We start from the raw sequence: 11,239 nt of genomic DNA on the forward strand, positions 1-11,239 counted from the left end.
TTTCGGCCCAGAATTTTCATTTCGGTGCATCCCTACTAAAAATCATTACTTTAAACTTTATTCATACAGGTAAAAGTGTCAGTAACAGGACTGGAAAATGGCAAAGAATAAAACACAAGTAAAATAGAACATATTTTTACAATAATCCAGATTTAAAACTGTAAAAGTGAATTTTTTTTTTGAAATAAAATACAATAAAATAAAGGATTAAAAATGGTTGGTAACAAGATTACACATAAGCAAATACCATCTAGATTTTAAGCACTTTATTTCACTGACCACTTTGTTTTAAAAAAAGATTAATCATTAAATAAAATAAACAAATACATTTAAAAAGAGGAAAGAACGGTTTAAATGGTTTACTGTATATAATCACGGATAAACGTGTATCATCAAGGGGGTCTAACGTACCACTATCCTGAAATAATCACTGGGAATGACCGTGTCTCCATCCTTCATCCATTTGACGGTGGGCGGCGGCGAGCCGGTGACGTCACACTCAAAGATGATGTCCATGGACTCCTGGGCGTAAGTGTTGGAGGGTCTCGTCAAGAACCGTGGAGGAACTAGAAGAAGAAAATTAATAAATGCAGGTATGAACTAGAGAGGAGGTCACAGGGTGCATTACGCAATAAAAGTGCAACATCCCATCGCTGGGATTCGTGTGACAGACGTGGCTGTGCTGGGACAGGTAGCGGCAGGTAAAGTGAGTTTCCTCTAAACCTCCTTCGCAGTTCCTATAGCAACCGCATCCATCAGGGAACAAGCTAGTTTGCATCCTCTCCTGATGTTTGTAAGTTGTGCAGGTAATGGAGGATGTGTATAACAAGAACACAGAGTCGCTAAATATAACAAGAGTTTCAGATTCAGAGGTGGTTTTCTTATCAGCGGCTGGCAAAAGTGCGTCAAGGATGACTGATTCTGTATTTTTCACGCCCAGCTTCACCTTCTAAAATCAACAAGAGACAAAGAAAATCAACAGCGCTCCATCTGCTGTCAGTTGGAGGGGAGAAACAGAGGAAGATTCGTTTCCTTGAACTCTGCTACGCTAACAATCTCTGGCAGTCACTGTTTGTGGTGTGATCTCAATTCTCTAAAGCGCAAAATCACACTGTTGTTCCTCTCCAGCATCAGCCTTGGTGAATTATGCTGTTTACAGACTTGGTTTTGTTGTTTGGATGAACTTGAGTTCGATCTTCTGACCCTCAGACTCCTGCAGGACTGGTTTCACACCGGCTGTGTTCTCAATGGAATACTTGTTTACTGCGCAGCACATACTGTATACCATCTAATGCTTTTAAAAACAAGTAGTAGGCCTATGTGAAAAAGTATACCAATAACATTAATATGCTACATCAATGGTCTCAAACTCAATTCCTGGAGGGCCACAGCTCTGTACAGTTTAGCTCCAAGCCTAATCAAGCACACCTGATCCAGCTAATCAATCTCTTCAGGATTACTAGAGACTTCTGAGCAGGTGTGAGTTGGAGCTAAACTCTGCACAGCTGTGGCCCTCCAGGAACTGAGTTTGAGACCACCGTGCTACATTGTCACATGACCTCATTCTCCATATTTAATTCAGCAACTGCAGATGACTGAAGTGTGCAGGATTGACACAAGCACTAAACTGAAACATATAGAACTGAAGTATACACTAAAATATGCACAACCTTTTTTGTTCTGATTTTCATAATTCTGAGATTTGAATATAATATATTTAAACATATGTTGAATAAAAGAATCGATTTCTTACATTTCTTACATTATATATATATATATATATATATATATGTATGTATGTATATATATATATATTAGACCCTTTACAGATTGAAATGCTGTATTACTCTTATATGTACGATCAAGTATGAAGGAGCATTTTAGTTCTTTTCGCTGTCAACATTCAAATCTGCAAAAAGTTCCGCCGCCGGAACTGTCGACCCCAGGAGGTTAATGACAGAATGTTCATTTTTGGGTGAACTAACCCTTTAAGGTGGGTGTGTCTGCTGCGCACATCCAACACAAAATATATTTCTTTATGTACGGAATTATGCAGGAAATATGAACCATGAAGATATGTCTGGTATTAGTATGAGAAATTGATTCGTATATACAATGAATAATACAATACAAGCCTCTGTTACTATGTTGTATTGAAATGAAAAGCTTACCATGCATCATCTTGGAAATAAGGCTTCATGTCTTTAAGTCCGTACAATATGTAGTCAGCGTTATTTCTCTGAAAAAGTTATGATGTGTATATTTTTAATGTCCTGATTGAGCAACATCTATTTCAGACTCTCCAAGATCGCGCAAATATGCCGTTTTACTAGCATTACCGTTTCCATGTAAATTGTTATGTATATATGTCAAATTAATAATTAATTTAACCAACGTTTAAATCATTACCTGCTTCAAAATGAATGCTGTTAACGAAATCATTGTTGAAACATTTGCAGTTAGCCTACTGCACGAATAAAAACACTATAACAAAATTACATAAAAAGTGAATAACTGTACAAGGCAAATTAAAGTTTTTTTTTATACAAAGCACAAATGTTTATTCAGATTTCAGAATGAGCACTGTCATTAGTAATGCATATGCTGAGGATTTTGTCTGTCTGATGTTCGTCATGTTCATCTGATGTTCGCTACTGTAATGTAAATGAACGTAACTTTTTAATAAGCAGGGGAAATTCCAGACATTAAACAAATAACCGTTTGCATGCTTAGGACGTTTGCATTGTAAGAATGTACAGGATTATTTCAGATATAAAAACGCCTTGTTGATGTTTTCTCATTAAAATCGTAAGGTTTCCTATTAATTCAATAGAATGTATGGGAATACTGGAGAATAGCAATATGGCGGCGCGGAGGCTTCACTTTCATGACATCGTGAGCAATCCAGTTCTCTATTATAGATCAGTGGTCCAAACATCTGATAATAACATCACAATAATCCACACCACTCCAGTACATCTTCAAACCATTGTTTCCGGGTAAATTATGAGTCCTATATCCATTATATTACTTCCGCCAGAGAAAAAGTCTGTATCGTGTTGTACTCTCACATTAAAATGTACATATTTTTCTCCTAATTTCTGGATAAACATATACTATGAACAGAGGACTCATATTTTAGCTGTTGGATTTGTTTCTTGCAAACAGTTTTTCACTTCACAAGATTAATTGCTGGACTGGAGTGGTGTGGATTATTGTGGTGTTTTTATCAGCTGTTTGGACTCTCATTCTGACGGCACCCATTCACTGCAGAGGATCCACTTTTGAGCAAGTGATGTAATGCTACATTTCTCCAAATCTGTTCTAATAAAAAATAAACTCATCTACATCTGGGATGGCCTGAGGGTAAGGACATTTTGTGCATTTTAATTTTTGGGTGAACTATTCCTTTAATCTAAGATCATGAAATCATACAATTAACTTACAGTAACTATATTTTTCAGTAGCCTGACAGTTTTTAATGAGACAAAACTTCAAAAAAATATCAGAAATGTAGCACTTGAAACCTTGTGAAAACTTTGCTACAAAGTGAAAATGTTAAAAAGGGCATTCAAACAAAGTAGTGCACACAAATTCAGCCTCATTCATCAAACATGAGAATACCAAAAACCATTATATGTAACTTGTCACATTCAACTTAATGCTACAATTATGTTATAATGATTTTACAGACTTTTTGTAAGGCCAGTAATTTCCTCTGCGTTTTCTGCAGCACTTTTTGAATGAATGACCACTCTCAGGCTATTTGTGACCACTGCATTTACCTGTGCACATGTAAAAAAGGAAATTATGGGTGGTCAGGTGGCCACATTTAGTCAAAATTATAGCTATGGGTTTGAGTTGTGCATGCATTAACTCATATCTAGAGAGCAGAGTCTTTTAAAAGTGTTTCCATGCAAAACTCCACATTAGACGGAGCTGTAAATTCCCACTGACTCTCCAAAAAAATAAATCCTATGCCAAGAGATGAAAATAATACAGAAAAAAATAAATAAATAAAAACAAAACAACGCTTTGAAGTTCCTCCTCCGCAGAGGAAATGCCGTCTAGACACGTGCGAGTCTCAAAAGCCTGAACAATGTTGCTCATAATTACATACGGGAGGTTTAGTGCTGCTTCGTGAGTCTGTTTGTGCTGAATTGAATGTTTTCGTGAAATGTACCGTGCACCGTGAGCTCTGCCTGGATCTCGCTGGTCATGTTGCCGCTGTCCGTCTGGCAGACGTATATCCCAGCATCCTCTTCGGTCAGGTTGACGATCTGCAGGCTTCCCCTGCCAATCACAGCAAAACGCTCATGGCTGGAAAAAAAAAAACACAGAGAAAGAGACACGAGGAGATGAGGATGTGTTAAAACGACTTTTGCTCTCAGCGTTTTCAGGAACGCCACTGTAATGCCGGATTGAGATGGAATCGAAAACAGGATACAGTATGGATTTCATTTCCTGCTGCTTTTCCTTTATGGCTTGATTGCACTGAAAGCAACTTCCCCAGAGTGTTTCACTGGAGGTTTCTCGAGAAAAACAAACTACTGTTCCCGGTTCCTCCCCAATGATTCGGAGGCAGGAAGAGACAGAGAGTTAATCTAAGATGAGCTGAGAATGGAAAGAAAAAAAAAAATCAATAGTCACACACAACAGAGGAGAGAAAGCAAAGAGGAAGGATGAAGAGTCGACAGGGTCCCGCTGAACATAGTCAGACCTCCAAACCTCACGTCGCTTTATTAGAAAAACACCCCTAGAGGGGAAAGAAAAGAAATCACCAATTACTGAGTTTGACTAAGAACGGAGAGTAAACCAGCCAGGAACGATGCCTTCCCACATTCACCCAGCAAAATCCACCCGCTCACTCGTCAAGAAGCTTCTTCCAACACACCCGAGTGTCAAACTGCAGCTCACAGTGACAATGACAACGGCTGAGCCAATTCTGGTGTAAACTGGTGTGAATTCTAATAGCAACTGAGACATGAATGCAGCAATTTTAAATAGCATGCATTACCATTCAAACGTTTGGTGTCAGTATAAAAAGAAATGAATACATTCATTCAGCAAAGACGCATTAAACTGATCAAAAGTGGCAGTAAAAATATGTTAGAAACTATTTCTATTTCAAATAAATGCTGTTCTTTTGAACTTTCTATTAATCAAAAAATCCTTAAAGTTAAAATGCATCATGGTCCCCACAAAAACATGAAGTAGCACATCTGTTTTCAGCATTGAAAATAATAATAATAAATGTTTCTTGAGCAGCAAATCAGCATATTAGAATGATTTATGAAGGATCACGTGACACTGAAGACTAGGGCTGGGTATCGAGTTCGATACTTTTTAGGCACCGACCGAAATGCCTCGATACCATCGAGTATCGAAAAACATCTCGTCGTTCGGTACCAAATTTCAATACCTAAGGGGTTAATCTCATCAGCGTCAGTGAGCCAATAAGCCTGCAGCACTAGCCAGTTCGACTAGAAGAGGTGCGACGCAGCTCGATCAGTGTTTGACATCCGCGAGAGCGATTCGAAAGCGCATGGAGCCCTACTGAAGACTGGAGTAATGATGCTTTGATCACAGGAATAATTTACATTTGACTATATATCCACACAGAAAACAGTTCTTTTAAATTGTAATAATATTTTACAATATTACGGTTTTTACTGTATTTTGATCAAATAAATGCAGCTTTCTAAATGCAATCTTACCAACCCCAACTTCTGAACGGTAGTGTAAATTATTGCATAAATGTTGCATAAACACAAATATGTGAATTTCTAATGACGTACTTGAAGAAATGCTAAAAATGCTCTGAAAACCATTTATGTTGTTAGAAATTGACAAGAATTTAACCATTTCAGAATGAATGTTTTTATGAACAAATTTTCACAAATTCACTCTACTTGAGTTTAAAATCCGGGTTTATACATTTTTAGAATGTTTGAACATTATTAGAATGTTTGAAGTTTAGGATAACGTTGAAAACATTCTGTCAATGTCATTTTTATGAACAACTTAATCTAGAAACATTATTATTCATTAGAAAACAGTTTTTTCTAGACTTTAGCATGAAAATTAATGGAAGCCGTTTGCTACTAGACAATTATGTCATTTTAAAAATCATGTAGCTCTTACCATAACAAAAGTCTACACCGCTGGCTTTCTATTACAGAAACGTCCTTTTAAACAAACTTTTTGAGAACTTTGTTACCAGCTTAAAAAATGTAATATTAAAAGAAGAATCAATTCTTACAATGTTTTCTTCAAACATTGTGAGAAAATTCATCAAAAACTAATACCTTCATAAGAATCAATGAACATGAATGTTTCAGAGCTTGCACACAAAGCACCTGATCACAGGAGCGCCACTCAAGCGGCAGCTATATTTAGCACCCCCAGCCACTGTTTGTCTGTGATGAGACAGCAGGCGCCGCTCTGAAAAACCAGGTCCACGAACCCAACGAGAGATTCGTTTAACGCATGAGATGACAGAAGTCAGATGACGCTGCAACCGTGAACGCTACAGGGAGCCCCTGAGAGACCTGAGGAGGAGGCGGCGTCCAAGGCCGGATAATTAAAAAAAGAAATTAAAAAGAAGATGAGTCTATAAAGTACAAAGAGCCTTGTTAATGGTCTTTTAGCACAGCATTAATGCACCAGACTGGAGGAGGGTAACAGAGCATGATGGGTAAAAAGTTTGTTTTTAAAGGAATAGTTCAGCCTATTTTGACATTATGTTCCTTTGTAGATTTTAAAATGCACTGAGCCCTTTTTTTGCACTTTGACATTGTTTATTCACTCAAAACTGAAGGCTGAAAATTTAAACTAAAACCATAAAAAAAAGTGTTATTTGAAATAAAAATCTATAAATTTAAAATAAAATATTTTTTTTCACTTAGTTTACAAGGCAACATTTACATTTTAATATTTAATATAAAAATGTAATATTTATGTTTAGTTTAACTTGAACTGAAATATAGTTTATTACTAAGCTATATAGATATAATAAAATGATAAAATAAAAATGACAACATTTATAAAACTTAAACTTTTTTATAACAATTAAATCTATTTTAATATATTAAATTAAAAATAAAATTTAAATGGTCACTACCGTTTTGTCATTTTATGGCAAAGAGATTGGGTAAAAAAATAAATAAATAAATAAATAATTTTTTTTGGGTGAACTTCCTTTAAATTAGCACAAAATTCAACCCATGAATATTTAATTTGCTAATAATTGTCCCAAACAAAACCACACACTTGATAACATCTGATTTATTTAAAACTAAAATTAAATTACACTTTTTAAACCCTGATGGATACAGGGAAAAAAGATACAATCAAGTGTTATTCTCTTAAACTTTATCTTTGAGAACATCTGGCTGAACATTAACTTCAGAAGGATTCTTATGTTAGGATTTATTATCCTCCATTTCCCAGAATTCTTCCATTCAAAGGCCAGTTTAAATTTACTGTTGTTTGCTAACGCTGATCAACCATTAAAAACGTAATAAATGTACTATAAATGTTTAAAACACATGCAAACACTTCCAGGATGTTGTACGTCGTAAATATAAACATGAGAGCGAGATTTCGAAGTAGAATGCATGATATTACTATTGGAAAAAAAAAACATAAATCAGAGTACTGCACAAAGAGGAAGTGCTCGTTGAAAATTTACACCCATTCATCCAGCATTGGCGCCTCAGAGGGACTGCTGAAGGTGCGTTTGTGTGCGACACCTGACTGGATTTACAATACACTTATATTACAATGTTCCCCTTGCAAATACTCCAGGCTGATGTTTGTGTTGAGAAGAGGTCGAGTATCTGTCGTCAACACAAACGTCCATCTTACCGCATCCCGTCTGGAATACACAAAACTGCTCAGTCTCTGGCTGGTTCATCCACATCAGCGAGGACAAAACGTGTTCTTGTCAGTGAAGAATGCCATTCGCATTCATCCCAAGAATTCCTCCGTGATCCGCTGGCTTTCTGTAAAGCACTAAACAGCATTCCGGCTCTAATCCATGAGATTCAAACGTGAGATAAGACAATTACAGCTGTGTGATGATCTGGGTCGACCCCTGTCAGCTTCCTGTTCATATCCGACACTCTTTAAATGATTCCAAACATGGAGAAACCGGCCTCAGATCAGAAAGCATTTATCAGAAATCACTCAAGGGATTGGCTCTAAATGAGTGTTTATGCGTGGCCAGTAATGAATGAGCGTCTGAGCTGATAAGGATGTTTTCACACACCAACACATGGTGAATTTGTTTATTCAGTTCCCGCAAGCCGTTCCACAATCTACAGATTAGACTTACAACAACATGCCAGAGAAGCAAACAATGGAGGAGGGCGAAGAATGTGACTTATTCAACACCGGTTCTCCATGCTGAAATTTAAGGCCTCTAAGCATACAAGATTTGAACGTTTTAAGCTTGGCATTTTACTACCTTAAAAGCTTAGTTCACGCAATAACAAAATTGCCATTGTTTACTCTCCCCTAATGTCATTCTAAACCAGTATGGTGCTTTAAAAGAATTTTCACACAGTTCCATTCCAGTCAACAGTTTATAGTGACCTCTAAACAGATAAAAATGTAATTACATTTTTAAAATGTACGGTATTTAACAAGGTAAAAAAAAAAAAAGAACAAAAAATATGAAACAAAATTAAAGGCATGAAAGAGGTTCTTAACAAGGAATAAATAAATAAATAGCAGCATTTATTTCATTTTACACTTACATATTTTTACTCGCATATATATTTGACATTTGGTAAACATTACATTTAACAGTGTTGTTAAATTTGTATTTTATTTTAAAGACTACATTTAAGTGAGCTTTAGATGATGGGAAAGGCATATTAAATGAAAAGAAAAAAATACAAGAAATGAGCATGCACAATTAAATATGTAATATTTGTCATACATATCCAATATGGACTTAAACATTTAGAAATGTTATAATGGATCAACCTAAATTTTGATCTGTCACACAAAGCTATCATACCATTTGAACTGCAACTTTAAATGGATAGTTCATCCAAAAATGAAAATTCTGTCATTAATTACTCGCCCTCATGTCGTTCCAAACCCGTAAGACCTCCGTTCATCTTCGGAACACAAATTAAGATGTTTCTGATGGAATCTGTGAGCTCTGACCCTCCCATAGACAGCAAGGATCCTAACACGATCAAGGCTCAGAAACGTAGCAAGGAGATCGGTAAAATAATCCATGTGACATCAGGGGTTCAACCGTAATATTACGAAGCTCACCATTTTGGAGGATACTCTCCAAAATGGCGCTATAGGGTGACGCGGAGGAGACAAATTGTTGAATCGTTTTTTTTTTCTTTTGCGTACAAAAAGTATTCTCGTAGCTTCGTAATATTACGGCTGAACCCCTGATGTCACATGGACTATTTTACCGATCTCCTTAAAGGAACTATCCCTTTAAGAGTCTTTAAAAATCCTGTATTAGTGCTTCAAAATTCTGAAACATAATAGAAAAATCTATTTTTAGGTGAAGTTTCCTTTAAAATCATTTCAATCACAGTCTAAACCCAATCTCCTGTGAGAGAAGCGGAGCAATCTAGTGTGTCTTCACTCACAGTGGGGTTTTTACCAGAGTAAAGACTGAAACTCTACAGGGAAAAATGAAACTCTGAAGGGAAGATTTGGATTACACACATGCAGATACGCACTGACACACATCCACAGACTACAGATGTTGTGTGAGCCATGATGGACTCTGTCTACCCCTCTGAGGGACTGGGCATTGTGGGTAATATGACATTATTAGAATGTATCCAGCATCAGGAATACATTACATCGCCCGAAGACCATGAGAGAAGCAATTACGCTGTAAATGGAGTCTGTCAGCAATCATCGGTCCTGCAGAGACAACCGGCAAAGAACCGCAATTAGACATTTAGCCGCTTTCAATCGACAGCGTGAACTGACAACAAGCCTCATCGGAGGAAGCCGAGAGAGACGAGGTCGGGATGCGACGCACGCGAGCTGAAGGGGGTAGTTAGAGGCTTAAACAGGTCATGATTAGTCTGCTCAGCTCTTTGATACGATCAATTCACTCTTTATGGAATGCGTCGTTTCAAATTACGGTGGGTGGGATCGAAGAGGCGAGGATGCATCTCAACAGACGGCAGCAGAACAGGGCTGAATCTCAACCAATCTGAATGAAATTCTTTGAAGACAATGGCTCTGGTCCAAACACTAATCAGCTGCCTACACAGACAGCATTTTAATGTGCCATCGGCATGATCACGATATGAACCCTAAATGATGCTGCAAAAATCTTTTCATCTCATTTCATACAGGATTTTTTAGTTTTTTTTGGTTTAAAAAAAACTGTTTAAAACTTAAAAATTGTGTGTGTGTGTGTGTGTGTGTATATATATTAGTGCTGTCAAACGCTTAATCGCGATTAATCGCATCCAAAATAAAAGTTTTTGTTTACATTATATATGTATGTGTACTGTGTATTCACAAAAGAAACACACACAGGACAGTTTTGCTCTGCTTCCATACATATACTTTCATTCTCTCTTTCTGGATTTCATTTCTCAAAGAACTTTCCATCTACAATTCCCAAATTGTATTCCAAAATAAAATGTATAAAAGAAAGAAAAACATCATTAATTTTGCATGGGCCGCAGCAGGGATGGAGCTTTATCCCCAATCTTATTAGGGCAGCAACTGTCAGAAAAGAGGCTGAGCATTTGCCCTCCATTAGCAAGTCTAGAGGTTTCCTATATACAACACCTACACAATCCTCCAATCTCATTCACAGATGTTAAGCTCAGTCTTCTGTGTGCTTTCATCAGGATAAAAGAATATGAAGATTACATTTTTACATTTACTGAAAAAAATTGGAGTGACTTTCACAACCACTGCACCAAAGTGTTGTTACTGTTAACTTAAACTATCCAAAATAATTTTCAATAATTGAAATAAAGCTGAAATAAAATCAACTATAAATACATACATACATGCATACATACATATTAGTGCTGTCAAACGATTAATCGCGATTAATCACATCCAAAATAAAAGTTTTTGTTTACATAATATATGTGTGTATAAATTTCTGTTTAATTTAATTGCAATTTTGTTTTTGGTTTTTCTGAGCAAAAAATAAATACCATACATTTTTCCCTGATTTACAGAAGACACCCACTAAAATGTCATTCAGTGTAACATT

The 11,239-nt window shown here is 36.5% G+C and overlaps 1 protein-coding gene across 1 annotated transcript in view; it reads right to left on the reverse strand.

Annotated features, from left to right (window-relative positions):
- Positions 1 to 11,239, reverse strand: part of neo1b (neogenin 1b) — a 147,174-nt gene that overhangs the window by 51,982 nt on the left and 83,953 nt on the right. The window contains exons 5-6 of the mRNA XM_016559457.1: positions 4,184 to 4,320; positions 412 to 566 (exon numbers count right to left, since the gene is read on the reverse strand). Of these exons, the coding sequence (XP_016414943.1) occupies positions 412 to 566; positions 4,184 to 4,320 (292 nt within the window). The remainder of the gene's footprint in view (positions 1 to 411; positions 567 to 4,183; positions 4,321 to 11,239) is intronic.

Source organism: Sinocyclocheilus rhinocerous, unplaced genomic scaffold (genome assembly GCF_001515625.1).
Source record: "Sinocyclocheilus rhinocerous isolate Xijiao unplaced genomic scaffold, SAMN03320098_v1.1 scaffold1099, whole genome shotgun sequence".
Taxonomy (NCBI): domain Eukaryota; kingdom Metazoa; phylum Chordata; class Actinopteri; order Cypriniformes; family Cyprinidae; genus Sinocyclocheilus; species Sinocyclocheilus rhinocerous.